The 19,693-nt window shown below is 35.5% G+C and overlaps 5 protein-coding genes across 6 annotated transcripts in view; 2 read left to right on the top strand and 3 right to left on the bottom strand.

Annotated features, from left to right (window-relative positions):
* LOC104770002 overlaps positions 1-17,687 on the top strand; it is a 59,051-nt gene extending 41,364 nt beyond the window's left edge. Inside the window, exon 4 of the mRNA XM_019242318.1 lies at positions 17,502-17,687. The gene's annotated coding sequence lies outside the window, so the exon portion shown is untranslated. The remainder of the gene's footprint in view (positions 1-17,501) is intronic.
* LOC104770000 lies at positions 11,782-13,048 on the bottom strand. Of its 2 annotated transcripts, none has more exons than XM_019242319.1 (3): positions 12,816-13,048; positions 12,263-12,392; positions 11,782-12,028 (listed from the first exon to the last, which is right to left on the bottom strand). In XM_019242319.1, the coding sequence occupies exons 1-3, from the start codon at positions 12,881-12,883 to the stop codon at positions 11,903-11,905; spliced, it is 324 nt and encodes a 107-aa protein (XP_019097864.1). In that variant the 5' UTR covers positions 12,884-13,048; the 3' UTR covers positions 11,782-11,902. The 2 variants fall into 2 exon arrangements, with proteins under 2 accessions (XP_019097864.1, XP_019097865.1); XM_019242320.1 differs by having other exon boundaries at positions 11,889-12,059.
* Positions 14,130-15,870, bottom strand: LOC104772305 (probable sodium/metabolite cotransporter BASS3, chloroplastic). The gene is made up of 6 exons (XM_010496935.1): positions 15,783-15,870; positions 15,299-15,338; positions 14,829-15,135; positions 14,499-14,746; positions 14,205-14,394; positions 14,130-14,141 (listed from the first exon to the last, which is right to left on the bottom strand). Exons 1-6 carry the CDS (start codon positions 15,868-15,870, stop codon positions 14,130-14,132), a joined length of 885 nt encoding a protein of 294 aa, XP_010495237.1.
* On the top strand, positions 16,354-17,687 carry LOC104770001. Its single transcript, XM_010494344.1, has 4 exons — positions 16,354-16,801; positions 16,901-17,035; positions 17,143-17,367; positions 17,502-17,687. The coding sequence occupies exons 1-3, from the start codon at positions 16,463-16,465 to the stop codon at positions 17,365-17,367; spliced, it is 699 nt and encodes a 232-aa protein (XP_010492646.1). The 5' UTR covers positions 16,354-16,462; the 3' UTR covers positions 17,502-17,687.
* Positions 17,921-19,318, bottom strand: LOC104769995. The gene is made up of 5 exons (XM_019242222.1): positions 19,142-19,318; positions 18,976-19,060; positions 18,565-18,803; positions 18,267-18,410; positions 17,921-18,177 (listed from the first exon to the last, which is right to left on the bottom strand). Exons 1-5 carry the CDS (start codon positions 19,316-19,318, stop codon positions 17,947-17,949), a joined length of 876 nt encoding a protein of 291 aa, XP_019097767.1. The 3' UTR covers positions 17,921-17,946.

Here is a 19,693-nt window from a genome sequence, read left to right as displayed (position 1 = left end):
AGCAAAGGTATTTAGGGTTTAGGTTTCCCCTTTGCAGCCAAGTATTGCAAACCTATTGGCTAGCTTAATTTGGTTGTTACTGCTCAATTGCTTTTGCTTTTTCAGCTTGTCTTGTTGTGTGTCTTGTTCCAATTGTAGCTTTGGTTCAGCCTTTGACTTGTCTTCTTGTGCAGGAAGCTTCTGGATCTTGGTTGTGTTGTTGGGCTGCGTACTGGGCTTAGGCCTGTAAACTTGCTTGACATTCTTGTTGGGCTTCTGAGTGTTTAGGCCCGTTTGATGGTGAGACAAAAGTTTACCTTTTGTCACGTTGACCGACACTTCCTCTTTCTTCTCATTTTCTCCAACAGATCTAATCTGTACTTGCATCTGAGCTTTTGTTGGTGATCCATGGTGATCGGTGGGAATCCTGCTTATATTCCCCCTCAAACTCGGAGTGGGTGGAAAAGACACGCCGAGTTTGGTCCTCAGATACTCGAAGGCACCAACCGGGAGAGATTTGATGAAAATATCCGCGAGTTGAAACGCACCGGGAATATGTGTGACGGTCAGAGTTCCAAGGGCGACGCGCTCACGGACATAGTGATAGTGAGTCTCGAAGTGTTTGCTGTGCTTGTGATAAGCTGGGTTGGCGGTCAAGTAGACGGCAGAGAGATTATCACAGAAGATCTCCGGTGCTCTGGGAAGCGGGATTCGAAGTTCCCGGAGAATTTTGCAGAGCCACGTGACTTCGGAGGCGGCTTCTGAAAGAGCTCTATACTCGGCTTCGGTGGAGCTTTTGGAAACGGAGTCCTGTTTTTGAACAGCCCAGGAGATGATGTTCTTGCCCAAGAAGGTACAGTAGCCACCGGTGGATCGACGAGTCAGATCGCAGCCGGCGTGATCACTATCGCTGTAAGCTCTAACCGTACAGTCTGTATGTTTATAAAATGAAATCCCCATGGTAGTGGTTCCCTTGATGTAGCGTAAGATCCGCTTGAGCAGGTGAAAATCAGAGTACATCGGAGCATGCATCCTCTGACACACAAAATTGACAGCGAACTGTAGATCAGGCCGGGTAAGAGTCAGGTACTGAAGTTTACCTGCCAGGCTGCGAAAATATGTCGGATCAGGAAACAGGGCATCATTAGCAATGCGACGATGAATGTCCTGAGGCAAGGGGGTTGGCATCGGGTTACACTTTTCCATCTGAGCTACCACCAGTAAGTCCTCTGCGTATTTCTGTTGAGATAGAAAAAGTCCCCCTGAATGATATTGAAACTGTATGCCAAGAAAGTAGTGTAGTTTTCCCAAGTCTTTCATTTTGAATTGTTTGTTTAATTCATTCAATAATCTTGTCAGGGTCGCGGAGCTATTCCCTGTGATGGCCATATCATCGACGTACAGCAGCAGAACTATCATGGCATCATCTTTGATGTAGACAAATAGAGACGGGTCTGACTGACTGCAGTAAAAGCCAAATTCAAGTAAGAACTTACTGAATTTGTCGAACCAGGCCCTTGGTGATTGCTTGAGACCGTAAAGGGACTTATGGAGAAGGCAAACATGATCCGGCTTTGTTGGATCCACAAACCTGGTAGGTTGCTTCATGTATACTGTCTCTATTAGATCACCATGTAAAAACGCGTTTTTAACATCCATTTGCTTTATTTCCCAATTCATGATCGTAGCCAGGTGAAGAACAGAGCGCACGGTGGGAGTTCTGACGACTAGACTGTAAGTCTCGAGATAGTCAATTCCCTCTTCTTGGTCAAAGCCTTTTGCGACTAACCTGGCTTTAAGTTTGTCTAAGGTTCCGTCTGCATTCAGCTTCGTTCGAAACACCCACTTACAGCCTAGAACATGCATGTCTGGTGTAGGTGGCGTGAGAGACCAGGTATTCGCTTCTTTACAATTGCTTATTTCTTCTCCCATTGCATTGTTCCATCCCTCATGCTTCAAAGCTTCTGTTACGGTTTTAGGCTCCGGATATGACACTTTGTGAGTCATGAGTGCATATCGCGGGTTTGGTTTTCGAATGCCTGCTTTTGACCGTGTGACCATTTGATGTGTAGGTCGACTTGATAAGGAGTCTGCGACATCACCAACATCCGGAGAAGCATTGGCTGCTGCATTTTTACCAGTGTCAGCAGTCAGATTATGAGACTCATCCTGCTGATCAATTATATCAGATGAGAGTAGTGGTGGAGAAGCAGGTGGTGGTGTATTGACCCTGCTTTCTTCTGGTGACATACTGACATTGTTTATGTCACTTACCTCAGGTACTATGCTTTCCTCATTCGCATCACTCTCACCATTTAACGCAGGTAGAGGACATGGTGTACTAACATTGCCTGTTTCTGTTGGTGTGCTAACATTGCTTGTTTCTGTTGGTGTGCTAACATTGCTTGTTTCTGTTGATGTGCTAACATTGATTGGTGTTGACACATGTGTACCACATGTTTCTTGCGAGAGATGAGACGGTGTGGATGGAGCTGTAGGGACCCTTGGAGATGAAGGAAGAGAGCTGTTGCCTATAGAAGCAGGATCAGAGCCTGTCGTACACCCAGTACTCTCTCCTTCAAGCAAAGGTACTACAGCTACACCACTTTGCTGAGATAAAGGTGGGTAGTCAGCTTCTGTAAAAATTGGCTGACTTGAGGGGACACTATTTGTTTCTGTTGTTGCAGATGCTTCCACAGACGGTGTATCCAGGCTACGAAGCCAAAGTTTCATCAATGGTGTTGGATTAGAAGGATGTTGATGCCGATGTGAGTCACCAAACGGATAGGACTCTTCATCAAACAACACATGTCTACTGATGTAAACTCTGCCCGTGGTAGGTACTAAGCATCGATAGCCCTTGTACTTCTCATTATATCCTAGGAATACACACTTGAGTGACCGCGGATCAAACTTTGTGGCAGCATAGTCTCTGAGAGTGGGAAAGCAGGCACAACCAAACACCCTGAGAGCTGAGTAATCTGGAGTCTTCCCCATTAAAGCTTCATACGGACTACACCCCTTGGTAAGTGTTGAGGTGGGTAGAAGATTTATCAGAAAATTGGCTGTATAAAAGGCTTCAACCCAATATTTTTGAGGCACCCGTCGTTGAAACATCATCGATAACTCCAATTCAACAATGTGTCTGTGTTTTCTTTCAGCCAGGCCATTCTGTTGGGGAGTATGAGGACATGAGACTAGTTGCTGGATGCCACATTTTTGTAAGTGATTCAGAAACACTGAACTCATAAATTCACCTCCACCATCGCATTGAAAGGTTCCTATCTTAGTTTGAAACTGATTTTTGACTCTTGCTTGAAATATAGTGAAGATGGAGAAGAAATCAGATTTCAACTTTAAAGGATATAGCCAGCAGAAGCGTGAATGATTATCAATGTAAATTACATAATAGCGAAAGCCTTGGAAAGATGTGACTGGAGCAGGTCCCCAAAGGTCACAATGGATCCTTTCTAATGGCCTAGATGCAACATAATTAGAAGAAGAGAAAGGTAATCTGCTACTCTTGCCAAGCTGACATGATTCGCACATCTTCTTGACACCTTTATTGACTAGAATAGCTTTTATTGCAGATAGTTGTTGAAGGACTTGATCATTTGGATGCCCCAGTCTTCTATGCCAGACGTCTTCACTTACAGAGCGTTGTCGAGAGGAGTAAAAGACTTTCTTAGGTGAGTCCTTCAGTAAGTACAAACCATTACTGTAGTTTCCTAGAATCAGCAGCCTCTTTGTTGCCTTTTCATTAACACGAACCGCATCATCATCAAATTGGAAAGAACAGGGATAATCATTTGTAGCCTTAGAGACTGATAATAATGATTTTGTAATATCAGGGCAAACCAAAACATCGTTGAGAGGGAGCTTACCAGACGTTGTCTGAAGACTGGTTGATCCGGTGTGAGTTATGGGAAGGAAGTTTCCATCACCAATCATAACTGACTCTGATCCATTGTATGACTGAGCTTTCTGCAGGTTATGTGGAGAGTTGGTAACGTGTACATTAGCTCCGGAGTCAGTCACCCACTCAATTCCTCCATGATCCGTGACGTCCGTGATTCTCAAAGCAGCTAAAGCTTGAGGTACGTCTTCATACTGATAGCTGCTGTCAAATCTGTACCAACATTTTATAGCTGGATGGCCTGGTTTGTTGCAGATCTGACATACTACCTTGACGTCCATACCGTTTGCGTGTGGAGGAATTTGTTGTGGAAAGCCTCGACCTTTGGTGGTGAAGAAATTGCCTCGTCCATGAGATCCACTGTTTCTTCCTCTTCCACGACCAGGTTGATTGGTGAAGAAGGCCATGTGAGGTGACACTTCTTGCACTGCACTGTAAGTAGACATTCGGTCTGCATAGCTTATGAGCCGAGAGGTGACATCATCGAAGGTGGGAGGTGGAACAAGATCTATCATTCCTTCAATGGAAACTTTGATAGGTTCGTACTCTCTACCTAGCCCTCTAAGGGCTGCAAAGATCTTCATTTTTTCAGGTACTGGACTACCAATGGATGCTAACTGCTCACAGACACTCCTTATGTCTCTTAGATATTCTGACATAGGTCTTTCTAACTTTTCTGAAGATTGCAACTTGCCTTGCAGTTCAAAAAGACGTGAAGAAGATACCTTGTTGAAGTGCCTTGCCAGAGCATTCCAGAGTTCTTGAGCCGTTGTGGTGCCAGTGACTTCAGCGAGGATATCTTCTGACAGAGAGCCGAGAAGCCACGCTCTGACAATCTGATCAGCCCTGAACCATTCGTTGTAGTCTGGATTCTGAACAGTTGTGATTTGACCTCCAATGTGTGGGACTTGGATAACAGCACCTGGAGGAGAGAACGACCCGTTCACAAACCCAAGGAGATTCTGACCAGATAAGAATGACTCGAACTGAGATTTCCATGAGATGTAGTTTTTCTGGTTAAGCTTTAGAGTAACACAGTTTGAGATGTTTAATGCAGGAAAAGGAAAAGAGTAGAGTTCCATGGATTGATTAACCTGGCTCTGATACCATGAAGAGAGTAAGATATTATTTCATTTCTTCTTATTCACTTAATTTCTGTTACAAGCATTGAGCATGTATATATAGCAAAGGTATTTAGGGTTTAGGTTTCCCCTTTGCAGCCAAGTATTGCAAACCTATTGGCTAGCTTAATTTGGTTGTTACTGCTCAATTGCTTTTGCTTTTTCAGCTTGTCTTGTTGTGTGTCTTGTTCCAATTGTAGCTTTGGTTCAGCCTTTGACTTGTCTTCTTGTGCAGGAAGCTTCTGGATCTTGGTTGTGTTGTTGGGCTGCGTACTGGGCTTAGGCCTGTAAACTTGCTTGACATTCTTGTTGGGCTTCTGAGTGTTTAGGCCCGTTTGATGGTGAGACAAAAGTTTACCTTTTGTCACGTTGACCGACACTTCCTCTTTCTTCTCATTTTCTCCAACAGATCTAATCTGTACTTGCATCTGAGCTTTTGTTGGTGATCCATGGTGATCGGTGGGAATCCTGCTTATATCTTCAAAGTGTAGATTTCCTAGAACATTGTTACATAAACCATGTTTTCAATATTTAAATCATATATTGATTTACTATAAAGCATATAAAAATTGAACTATTTTACTTACATTATTAATATAAAAAAAACTATGGTTCTGTATGCACAGATATATACCAACCAGACCTTTTGTTACCAACAAATTTCTGATTTAGTTGCATTAGGCTTTGTAATAAAATCTCCTTTCACTCTAAACATGTTTGTCTGAAATTATAACACAAATATCAATATAATAATTATTCAGATTCTAAAGCATTAACTATACGTACGTTCGTTTTTGAAATAAGCGATACACACAAAAATAAATAATTAGGATTGTATTATATACAAAGAAAAAAGAGGTGGATATTATAAGCATTTACCTTGTTAGTTCTTCCGAAATCCTTTTCAAGTCCTATCTCACGAATGAACTTTATTGGTTTTTTTGAGGGAAGAAATTGTCAAACTCTTTTTTCTACCTCCCCTTCTAATCTCAGCTTTTTCGTTTACTGACTTGACTACACTAAGAAGACCTTCCATTGACAAAGTCTTTTGTTCAGCAGCATTTTGAATATCCATGTTGTACCCGAATTTCAAGATCTTACGGAGAACTCTCGCCCAACAATCATCTGCAGACAAACATAGCATTATTATTAATATATCAACTGTATAGCTAGAGTTTTAGTTTAATAAAAAGTTGGTTTAAAAGCCAGATTGGTTTTTTGTTTAACATATATATATGTTTTATTTTCATATTAATCCAGAAATTATGCAAATACTGTACGTATAATACTCGGAAGAAATTAAATATGCTTTTTGATTGATTTATTTATATACCAAGAAACAGCCAATTCCAAATTTCCAAACACTACTCAGTTTTAAAAATTGCAACTCTTTCAATCAACAAAATGAAAAACATAATCGGACCACAATTTCTAAGAGTATCTATATATATTAAACACGGAATTGCATTAATTATTACGCTATATAGAAATTGTTGGTACATAAACTACTGTATATATGTATACATAAATTATATAGTCTACTACGAGTAATATTGTACCTTCTGATTGCTCTTCAATCATTCCAAGCAAATGTAAGTGTGTCGGAGGTCCAATCGTGGACAAGATGACTCCCATCCCCAAATTCCTGTAAAAAAGTGTTGATTTATTGTATTTATGAGCTCTTGTATAACAACATTGCCAATAAAATAAAGGAAATAAAAACAACAACAAAAAAAAGTTGAGAACTTGACACAAACGCTCGGACTCTTTGAGGTTCATCAAAACTTTCTAAGTTTAGGACCGAAGAGAGAGTGAGGGACCTGAGGAAGAAAAGCTTTTTCAGGGAAGAGGGTGACAGTGATGTAAATGACCAAAAGTCGAATTTATCTCCTTAGCTTTTCGGTTAATTATTTGGTAAAGGTATTTTTTTATAGAAGAATTGGAAATTTAAATGATGTTTTTATTCCAAATAATATTATACATGTCAAAAATGAAAATGTAGAGATTCTACTATTATTCACTAAAAATTGTTTCTTAACATTTCAAAAAAATATATATTAATCATTGTATATTCTTAATATATAATTTTTGAACTTAATTTTGTTGTAACAAAAAAAATAGAGATGGGCAAAACATTAACCGAAAACAAATGAAACCAACATTGATCAAATCGAAATAAAATAAATTTTGTAATATTAATTGAAATGGTACATGCATGAATTTTTACTTTGATAAGTCGAATCAAACTAAAAGAATGAAGTGGACTGCAAATACATCAAATCTGAAACCAAACCAAATTTCAATAACCTTAACATACAAATTCTGTACAGGACCGGACCATACTTGATTTTTGTGCAACTATAAAACCGAACCAAAAAACTCATTAATTATAGCCTGAATCCGTATAGTATTAGTGACGGGTCTTTCATTATAACCAAAATGCTATAGATAATCATCTCAATAACCCCAAGTTTTCAATATACTAACATGATACCAATCAAAATTGTATTTCTAATCAAATAAATATTTTAAACCTGGACCGATCGAGTGGAATTACGAATCAAATTGAAAATGAATGTTAGTAGTTTTACTTATAGAGTGCAGTGATTTCTTTCTTTAAGAAATTACAATTTTGAAAAAAAAAATCGAATCCAGTATATAAATCTGGATTGATCACTGTGTATGTTAAAATCTAAGTATTTATACAACTAGATTTTAACCCGCGGTACACTGCGGGATTATGTATTTTTGTATATTTTATATAACTTACTAAAAAAACATTATGTTGGATCAAATATATGTTTTAAACTCTTTTACAATAATATTGAGATATTTGTAATTTTATTTTCTTTATCTATTTAAAAATTCTTATTTTCATTTGAAATTTAATTAATCAAAATTCTTTTATTTTGGAATTTAATCAATCAAAATTAGTTGTTGTGAAAGTAAACATATGTTAATATGTATAATACTTTGTAGTTAGTATAAAATGAATTAAATTTTATTCACCAATTTGAAATTAGTTAGTTTTGTCTATGAGTATGATGGAACGGGTTAGTGTTGGTTTTTAACTCCTTTCGTATAAAATTAAGTTTTAAAATATTTTGTTTGTGTTTTTAGAGCAACCCATAAAAATATATAAGTGTACTAATATTACCTAATTCCCATCACATACTTATGATTATTTTTAGTCTAGGTTCAGACCCGTGGATAAAAAAAATAGTTATTAAAAAAATAGTTAGTTTTGTATCTGAGTATGATGTAGCGGGTTAGTATTGGTTTTTAACTCCTTTCATATAAAATTAAGTTTTAAAATATTTTGTTTGTGTTTTTAAACCAACCCGCAAAAATATATAAGTGTACTAATATTAACCTAATTCCCATCACATTCTTATGGTTATTTTTAGTTTAGGTTTGGACCCGTGAATAAATAAAATTTTCCTTAAATTATTGTTGCTTTTTAGTATTGTGCATATGTTAAATTGCTAAAATCTGTATTTACACAGATTTAGTTTTATTATCACAAATTTAGTAATATTATTGATATTAGTCATATGACTAAATTTGATATATTCACTATTTAAATTGTGCAACAGGATATATATATGAGAATTTGTTAAAAATGCCCCTTTTGATATACCCCTTTTCAAAAATACCATCTTTTTTGACCATTTTTACTTATGCCCTCTTTTAATTTTTAATGACCATTTTACCCTTAGATAAAATTATTTTATTCAATAAAAAGAAAAACAAAATTTTCCCGCCAAAAACTTTCCGACATATTTTCCCGCCAAAAATTTTTCAAAAAAATTTTCCCGCCAAAAATTTTTTTGTCAAAAAACTTTTTATAAAAAAATTCGAAAAAAAAAAATTTCCCGCCAAAATTTTTCCCGCCAAAAAAAATTTACAAGGTTTTTAAAAGGTTTTATAAGGTTTCTACCTTATAAAAGCCTTATAAACACCTTGTAAAGGCTTTTACAAGATTTTTTAAAGAGTTTTAAAAGGTTTTTTAAACAACTTGTAAACGCTTTTACAAGATTTTTAAAAGGTTTTTAAAAGGTTTTAAAAGGTTTTTAAAAGGTTTTTAAAAGGTTTTCAAATGGTTTTTAAAAGGATTTTTAAAAGGTTTTTAAACACCTTCTAAACCCTTTTACAATGTTTTTAAAAACCTTGTAAAAGTTTTTATAAAATTTTTAAAAGGTTTTTAAACACCTTTTAAATGCTTTTAAAAAGTTTTTAAAAGCGTTTACAAGGTGTTTAAAAACCTTTTAAAGCATTTACAAGCTTTTTAAAAGCATTTACAAGGTTTTTAAAAGCGTTTACAATGTGTTTAAAAACCTTTTAAAAACCTTGTAAACGCTTTTAAAAGTTTTTTAAAAGCATTTACAAGGTTTTTAAAAGGTATAAATTTCAATATTTTTGGCGGGAAAATTTTTCGATTTTGGCGGGAAATTTTTTTTTTTGGCGGGAAAAAATAATTTTTTCGGGAAAAATTTTTGATTTTGGCGGGAAAAAAAATTTTGGCGGGAAATTTTTTTGGCGGGAAAATATTTTCGATTTTGATGACTGTACATTCTTGCTGTCACTCAAAAAGGGTAATTTGGTCATTTTGTATATAAAAAGGGGTAGTTTTAAAAATGGTCAACATGAAGGGGTATTTTTAAAAAGAGATATGGAAAAAGGGGCATTTTTGAGAATGCCCCTATATATATTTGTATTTGACATCATAACTCTATAAATGACACATCTTTTTTAGTCAAAAAACATATACTCCCTCCGTTTCAAAATATAAGATGTTTTGAGTGAAAGCACGCAGATTAAGAAATAACCACTTTAAAAAACTTCAACCACTCATAAACAAGACTGCATAAAAAAAATAATAAGAAAATATAAAAGTAATCTAAAAGTTACTTAAAAAGTTGAAAACATCTTATATTATGAAACAAAGAAAAACCTCTAAAACATCCTATATTATGAAACGGAGGGAGTNATTTCAATATTTTTGGCGGGAAAATTTTTCGATTTTGGCGGGAAAATTTTTTTTTTCGCGGGAAAAAATAATTTTTTCGGGAAAAATTTTCGATTTTGGCGGGAAAAAAAATTTTGGCGGGAAATTTTTTTGGCGGGAAAATTTTTTCGATTTTGATGACTGTACATTCTTACTGTCACTCAAAAAGGGTAATTTGGTCATTTTGTATATAAAAAGGGGTAGTTTTAAAAATGGTCAACATGAAGGGGTATTTTTAAAAAGAGATATGGAAAAAGGGGCATTTTTGAGAATGCCCCTATATATATTTGTATTTGACATCATAACTCTATAAATGACACATCTTTTTTAGTCAAAAAACATATACTCCCTCCGTTTCAAAATATAAGATGTTTTGAGTGAAAGCACGCAGATTAAGAAATAACCACTTTAAAAAACTTCAACCACTCATAAACAAGACTGCATAAAAAAAATAATAAGAAAATATAAAAGTAATCTAAAAGTTACTTAAAAAGTTGAAAACATCTTATATTATGAAACAAAGAAAAACCTCTAAAACATCCTATATTATGAAACAGAGGGAGTATCATTTTGTGGAAGTTAAAACAAAATATATATATATAGTATAATAAAATCATACATTATTAGTTTTTTTATATTTTTTTCTACCCATTTTGACATCAATTGATCTATCCATTTTAACATAGAAAACATTAAACAATTTATGTATAATGGAAAACATGTATAATGCCAAACCAATTATGGAAAATCGAAATTAAATAAGGTAAGATACTATAGTTTTTTTTTTCATTAAAACATTTTAAAACTTGTAATTAAAAAGGAAAATAGAAATTGATATTGTTCAGATATTTAGGGAAATATATATTTTCATACTCGATTTTCCTAATTTGATTTTTTTAAAAATTTTTTTTGTATTAAATGTTTTAATTACAGTGGCATTTTATGTAAATAAGTCTGAACTCCAAACATTCTTCTGAAAAATGCTGTGAAAATAATAATATAGATTAAGCAGGTGTAGTGTAATTTATATAGGGTGATCCGGTTTTTATATAAGATGAACAGTTTATGTTGGAAACGGCAAACCCTCTGTTCATAACTTCATATCATCAGACTGTGATATGTTTAACCCATCAAATTTATAAGATGAATAATAGTTCAAATATCAAAAAGGAAAATTGGCAAGAGTAACTAATAAAAAAACCAAAATTTAATAACTGACTGCTCTAAGGGCATGTTTATAGGGGGATCAGGTGAGGGTGTTCTTAGAGGAGAAATATTGTAAAAATATTGTAAGATCATGTCTTAAGAACTTTTGGTAAAGAGTTAGTTATTGGGAGAACAGGTATAAGATCTTAATATTTAATAATATAATATTCAAATTCCAAATTTAAAAATGTTTAATAAATACAAAGATTAATGTTTAATAAATAATTTAAGAATGTTTAAAACTATTTAATAATATAATGTTTATTAATATTCTTATTAAACAAATTACAATTATAAAAATTTATAAAATAACATTTTAATTGCAAACTTATAAAACTAAAAGCTCTGTAGTTTAGATTAAACCGGTGAGGTTTTTGTTAGAAAAAAAAACAAAGAAGAGTTTCATTATATAAACTCAGATATTATCTTCTACACTTGCAAACTGAGACATCAAAGATTAAAGGCAAATCCAGACTAAGAAAAAGAGTTATGGACTCACATAGACTTTAAGAAGCCAACAAAGATTCAACTTTTGCAATCTGTTCTTCCTCTGTGGCTTTAGTCGGACTCTTGTTTGCCTCCTCGAACAAATCATGGTCCCATTTCTTCTCATTCCTTGTCCAGCTTCCGTTAAACCCACTTCGCTCATTGCTGCGGAATCTGTTGTCTCTATCAGCAGCAACAACTCTGTCTGCTTCCCGCACCTCTCACACCATCTCTGTTCCACACTCTGTCTCGTCCCATTGCTGGTCTCTCATGTCTTTCTGAATGCATATTGCTCCTCCAGTTTCTCTCGTTCTGTCGGCGATGGTTTAGATTCTGTAAACTCCTAGAAACTCACAAGAGAAAAAACATCTACACACATAACAAGCAATACCAGGACCAGTATTATGAGGAGTATACACACATATTGTACATTAGACCAAAAACTCCTAAAACCTCACAAGAGCAAAAACATCTACACACACAGAACAAGCAATACCAGGACCAGTAACAAAAATCAGATGGAAAATAATCAAAAGCTTTAGGAACCTGATGATATGATCTAGGACGAGACTGACGTGGTTTATGCTCTGTGACAGTACCATCACCGACATCCAAATCCTTGTTACTCAAAAATCGTTCAGCTTCAGGTTTGCCATCTCTTCTTGATCTCTTGGGGCTAAAGACAAAACATAAATGATTAGTAGCGTACCCTCTGTGATAAGAGCTCTATAGTAAGAGTGAAAAGCTGGCTAGAGAACCACTTCAAAAACTAGTACCAAGATTAACTATTGTGCATTTCATCACTCATGTTTAAGCTCTACACAACTATTGACCATCATCTTCTGCAAATAATCTCTACTTTACGAGAATGAACTGTGGCCAAATTAAGTAGATTAGATGAAGATACAAAGCAAAATCACTCCAACGATAAAACTACAACAGTGACAAAGCATAAATCTCACAATAATCAGCTTGCATTCCGATTTCTATACAAAAAAAATATACACGAGCTTCCTCGTTGTTCGCGATGAAGGTAAAGAGTAGGATTCCCCAGAAGAATTTGAGTGTAAAGATGAAAGAGTAAGCGAAGCAGGCAGACCTGGGTTCGCGATCGATCCTAGAACGCTGGCGTTTAGGGTCTGAATCTTTGCTCTCCCGCCTCGACATGGTTCCTCTTCTCTTCTCTTCTCTTCTCCCTCGAGAGATTTTTAGGGCTTTTACTATAAAACTCTTCTCCCCTTCCCGGACAGAGGAAAAGACGATGAGAAAAAAAAATCTCTCGTGAAATCGCCTGTTCGATTTTTCAGAGAGAAGAAGAAAAGTAAAAAATAAACGTCGAATGAAATGAAAAAAAATTAAACATTTCTTTCGTTTACGAGCTGACACGTGGCAGAAGAACACATGAAAGAACAGATCTTAATTAAGATCATTTCAGCTGATCTTGTGGGCACTATTCACTAAATTTTAATTTTTAAAAGCCAAGATCAGGTGAGGTGATCCCTCAATAAACATGGCCTAACCATATACTTAATATATTTGTATATACAATATACAAATATATATCATATTAACCCTACTATACCCATATCAACTACCACCATACCCATCCCTACCACCACCAACCACACCCCCTCTACTTCCTAAGGGCATCTTTATAGGGGGAACTATTTTGGGTGTTCTTAGAGTAAATATATTATGAAAATAATGTAAGATCAGTAGTTAAGATCTTTTGTTAAAAAGTTAGTTATTGGGGGAACATGTTTAAGATCATAAGATTTAATAATATAATAATGTTAAACATATTACAATTATAAAAACTTATAAAATAACATTTAAATTGCAAACTTATAAAACTTTTACTAAAATTCAGAATACAATACCAAAATTTTATGAAACAAAAAAACATTAAAAAAAGAAAAAAAAACAAACATATTACTTAATTAAAGCACACAAACATTTTATTTAATTAATATATAGTTTAATGTCCAAATTTATTCTATATATTCTCAATCAAATCCTCTTTTAATTTGTGAAAAATTGTTTACAAAAAATAATATCCATTCACAGCTTGCCACATCAGCTTAGAACTGAGCCAAGAACAGTTCTACATTAAGAACTGATCTTGGTGTTCTTATGCCACTATTCATTATTTTTCTAATTTTTTTGGGCTAAGAACACCCTTGGTGTTATGCCTATAAGGGCATCCTTAATGGGAGAACTTTTTTTTGTGTTCTTAGATTAAATATATAGTGAAAATAATCTAAGATCAGTTGTTAAGATCATAGGTAAAAAAAATGGGGGAACTAATTATGGTGTTCTTAGAATAAAGATATAATATTTATAAACATTTTACAAATTATAAAAACTTTTAAAATAACATTTAAATTGCAAACTTATAAACTTTTACTATAATTCATATACAATACTAAATTTTTATGAAACAAAAAACATTGTAAATAAAATGTTAAAGAAAAAACAAACATACAACTCTTGTTGTTGTTGTTGTTGAGCCTTGAGGAGGAGCAGCTGAATTCATAGTCATGTCCGTTTGTACTGCTTGCTGCTGCGTTGGAACGGCTTGACTGCTACCAAGGAACTGGCTTGCAAGAAGCCCGGCTAATGTGGAGCTCTGCATACCCGTACAAAGCGAGATAGTCCGGCTAACTTCTTCCTCTTGCCTGGTTAAAAGATCCAACAACATAACTCAATAAATTTTCAAAGTTCTATGGATTAAGGAAAATATTGAAGAGATGCAAGAAAATAATATGGATTAAGGATTTACCGTAAGCCTGGGATCTTAGAGAACCAATATCCCAATACAAATGCTACTGCATGAAATGTAACAATTGGAATAATCAATCCAAGACCTTCAGCTGATAGAATCTGACTGTGATTTATTGAAAGTGGGCTTCCAATGCACAATGAAGTGCATACCATAGCAACAAACGACATCACAGGTTGAATAACAGTGACCAGAGGCTTTGCATAAGTATTTAACACAAGGCCAAGAGTGACTGGAACAAGCACCACCTACAAGATAGTAAACCTTTCGTTGGACCTCAAAAGAGAAGAATGATAGGGTTCTTCAACATCATATTCCAAACCTCGTTACTTGTAGTATGGACTTGGAAATGGCAACTGCATCAACAGGAACTACCGATCCAATCAGAAGACCACTTAGCAAAGGGGTAAAGAGTACAGATGCGATAGTTGTCGCACTAGTGAGAAGAATGCTCATGGCTACATCTGCTTTGCTCAAAGAACTCGCGTAGCTAGATAACTGAGCCCCTGCCACACAACATGTGAGTACAAAACCAGCATAGAAGGTCCTCGGCATCCCAAAGGCATTAGCAACTAAAACCCCAAGGAGCGGTTTCAGAACATACTGAGAAACAAACCCAACAGATAGCGGCACAGGTCTGCATAAAACACAATGTTCTCAAGATCTGCTAAAACTAATCCCCAAATAATCTCGTTTCCAGATACAGAAGCATAATCCTACTTAACCAAATTATCATCCAATCCAAATTTCAAACCCTAATTCCCAAATCCTTTCGTTTCACCAAATTGAAACCAAATCACCGACCTTCACCAACGGATCCGTCGCCCAAACCACCTCCACCTGCAACACACACATATACAAAGTACACTCCAATCAAACTCTACTTCCCCAAATTTTACAACAAATTCTACTTTTTTGTCAATTCGGATCCGGGAGATTGAACCGTAGATCTCGAATGGTGATTTCAGCTGGAGAGGTTGTTGGAGAGAAAGAGGAACGGTGAAATGAAAAATGAAAAATTTTCTTTCTTTCCAAAAAATCTCAACCAATGAGGTACTGCCACGTTCAATTAGAACTAGCTTTAAATCAGTTCTAATTGTAGAACAAAAAAAATGTTCTTAGACTACTGTTTAATTTATTTATGATTTAACTGGGCTAAGAACACACAATAGTTCTGCCGTTAATGATGGCCTAAAGATGGCCTAACAACCACCTCCTACCACCATCACACCATTTTCAGCCGCCGAACTCCAGCCAGAAAATCGCCAAAAATTGTCGGAATACCGCCAGAGTTCTGCCAGACCACCGCTGGGAACCGCCGGGCCACTGCCGTACCACCAGTAACCGTTGTACCAAAATGCCAAAGTACCATCTGACCACCGCTAGACCACCGTCCACCACCACCACCATTCACCCCTATCCTTAAACCATAAAACCCAAAATTGTAATTTACCCTATCCTTGATTTTAATTTTCTAATTTTTTCAAATAGACTAATTATATTATTTGTTAGGTTTTTTTTTTTTCTGGTTATTCAGCAAATTTCACCCTATAAAAAATTAGTCTTGTGACTAAAAAAAAAAATGCAATCCAAACCATCACTGTTCTTTTTGTTTTTGTGTGCGGTCAACTTCCATCACACTGTTCAAGCTAGAACCATATCAAATTAAAGCAATTGGTTTGTTGATTGAGATACTTGATAGTTGATACGCACCGTATAGTCGTGAAAGTTGTTTGGGGTTTTAACTGGGTTTGATCCATACAATGCCTGGCCCATATTTTCTTTCGAAAGAAATTGCTACTGAGTGGGGCATATCTGTAAATTATACAGCCAACGAGTATATCATTCATTCATTAATTTTGGTATACGTGTGTGTGTATCATCGTCTCTCTCTCTCTAGTTGGTGGAATTCCCAAATCGTGTTCAGGGATATTTTCTAGGGTTTGTTCGTTTCTGCGGCGACGATGATAACTACCATGATAAGCTGCGATGTGATGGACAAACGAGCTTCAGCGTCGGTTGAGGACAAGCTTAACTTGTTGCCGATGAAAAAGCAGAAGCTCGACGAGGGATACTTTGAAACCGAAACCGAAACCGAGACCGAGAGCGAGAGCGAAGGCGAAGTAGAAGACGGGATGGATTACAGAGGGTTAGAAGACGTGGAAGAATCGGAACCGGAGTGGGATGTGGACAGCTTTGATGGTCGGGAATACGAATCAGATGCAGAGATTCGTGACAGCTTTGCTAACGAGAATGATTACATGGAATACCGCGAAGAAAGGATCCAGGCTCTGGAGGATAGGGTACGTAATTTCAATGCCATCGTTTCTTCCTAAACAAACTAGTAGCTATATCTCTGTCTGCCTTCAATTTCCTTAAAAAAGTCTTCTTTTTTTTGGTAGGGGTTTTTACCAGATCCATTCAATTACATTGGCGCTATTCAGAATCTGGATGGACCAGCTTATGGAAACATGACTAATAGGGAGTACTTGGCGGGTCTTGCTTCCATGTGCGTTAAGAAACTCAACGAGGTTAAGGTCAGTTGTACTCCGATTAGAATCAAGCTTTGTTTTTTTTTTTCGTTTCTTCAGAAAGTAAATATAAGATTGGATCATTTTCTTTTTCTTTTCTTGTTTACTTAAAGGGAAAGACTGTGGAATTTGATAGTATTGTGAGAGCCACTACAAATGCTGGAGGAGCTAGTTGGAAGCTGTATATAACGTTTATGGCTCGGGAGTATCCGAGTGGGCCTCTCGTGGAGTATCAGGCTAAGGCCATGAATTTCGTTGGACAATCTCGAGATCCTGTTCCCATTCTCTGCAGACCTGCCCCNAGCCCCTACAAAACCCGTTATCTAAGACTTACATAGGTAAGTATATATATGTTAAGTCATTTTGCTCAGTGGGAACAACTTAGTTGTTGTTTTAATCTGCTGAAGAGCGAATGTAGTTTTGGAAGGTTCTCTTGTTTTGAAATTTCTAATATTTTCAAGCTTAATTGCAGATGGTTATGTTGATGTTTTGGCTACCAGAAGAGCGAGGCTTCCAGCTATAGTTAAAGCTACGAGTTGGATCTGGGTGGACTTTGTTTTATCTCATTGTTTGCTGTGTAATATGACCTAAACCTGTAACTTAATAAGTTGTGCGATATAATTATGAAGTTTAATGGTTAATGAATTATGTTTCTTTATATATATAGTTTAAGAGTGGAGAGTTATACTGTCAGATAATACAGTCATTGGTCACTATAATAGAGGTTGTTGATTAGCAACATTGGTGTGATAGACGGCATTTTCAATTCCATTTGGATCATCAAGAGTTTGTTACTGAAACCATTTTCAACATAGCATCACTGCAAATATGTTCCAAAAAGACACTACTTGATTTAAGAAAGGGAAATATGACCAGACATGGTCTATTGTCTTTAAGTTTCAAAGTTTTCTAAACAATTAAGCTAGAGCCTCTTCCTTCTTCTTTTTGTCGTTAATCACTTCAGCTAGGTAGAACATATCACAAGTATCTGTAATTATCATCCTGCCGTAGCCACCATCTCCCCAACCAGTCCCCCATGTGTTTTGCACAAGAAAAAACAACTCATCCTCTTTAGTCATCCCGTACCCAACAATTGTAAGTGCATGTTTGTGTGCTCCAACTTGTGGCTTAGGTACCCTGTAGATTCCCTGAAAATGTTTGACAAAAATTGACGTTTCAACTAGTTGCTAAATACATAATATTGTATAATTCGAATCTAAGTAATTCCTTAACTTACCTTCTTAAGTCCCCTAAGACCCTCATCTACATCAACTGTTAAACCTACAAGACCTATGTTCACCTTCTTGGCTATATCTTCGGCAGTTGAATTTTGTACACCAACAAACCTACCTTTAATGGCATAGGCCTTACCTGCTCCACCCTACAAAACAAATATTTTTGATTTTGGAATTGAATGAAATATATACGATAACATAATAATTATGCATTTACACTTTAAAACTAATATTGGTATATAGAACTTACCAAAAAAACATATCTATATCCAGAATCCAAGTATATGTCTAAATATTTACCTTCTTTCTTCCATCAATTTTTTCGATTCCTTTCAGACATATATGGTCCATTGCCTTCCTCAAAGAGCCCACAGCCATATCATCGGTATCCAACTTTTTTTGAGCCATACGCTCACCTGGTTTCTGTTTCACCTTTTCAGCAAAACTATCTATATCCAGAAATTTGTGTTGAGCAATGGGACGGTTCTTGTTGTAGGTAAACTCTAGTATTTTTCCTAAAACTAGAGCCCAACAGATAGCTGCATTTCAAAACAAGATTTAATTTTATCAGTCCTAAGTCCTAACCAAATAAAATATACTCGATTCACTATCTCTAGAATTAGAGTTCAAATCAACAACCAAAACACTCAAACTATAACTTGGAATTGACATATTTAACTATGCACAAAATTTTAAATTTAATAGTGATACCTTGTACTTGTTTGACAATTTTACTAAGTAAAGCTCTGTGTGAGTGACTCCAATCTTTGATAAGGTAACTGCCGTCACCAAAATCCTAATAAAAAAATGAAGGTGAATGTAAGTTAAAGAAAATAAACAAGAACTATGAAGTACAAAAAAAATGAAAAAAATTTACCCGTGGTGGATGTTCATTAACTTGTGGTTGTGGACAATCTTGTTGGGCTTTCCGGCGAGCTTCTGCTTCAGCTTTGCGTTCATTTGGAACGTTCTTGCCCTTACCTTTTCCGCCACCTGCACCGATACCACCAATCCTTCCCGCACCAACACCATCACCATCATCTTTCTTTTCCATTATAATATTCTCCTTGAAACAATAAAAAAAACAAAGTCATTTATAGAAGTTTTATATACTACCATCAGTACAATTACATGAACAAGTAAGAAAGGTTTCCTATCTATGGAATCATCTTAACATTTTATAACTCTTTTTATATCAATATCTATATCTTATAGTAATCACACAATTAGAATACTAATCACCATAATTATTCTGTCACACTACTTTGATTTATGATGCTTACAATTTCATTCTCAAATATCTAATGCGTTTTCCAAAATATGCAGATGACATATATAACAAGCCTAAGCATGTAACTATTTATTTATTCAGAGCATATAATATAACAGGTAAGAAGAGTTTTGAAAGACCTTTCTTAATTGGCAGTTG

The sequence above is a fragment of the Camelina sativa genome, chromosome 20 (genome assembly GCF_000633955.1).
Source record: "Camelina sativa cultivar DH55 chromosome 20, Cs, whole genome shotgun sequence".
Lineage (NCBI taxonomy): Eukaryota > Viridiplantae > Streptophyta > Magnoliopsida > Brassicales > Brassicaceae > Camelina > Camelina sativa.
Note: the sequence above shows the minus strand (reverse complement) of the source record. Positions and strands in the feature narration are given on the sequence as shown.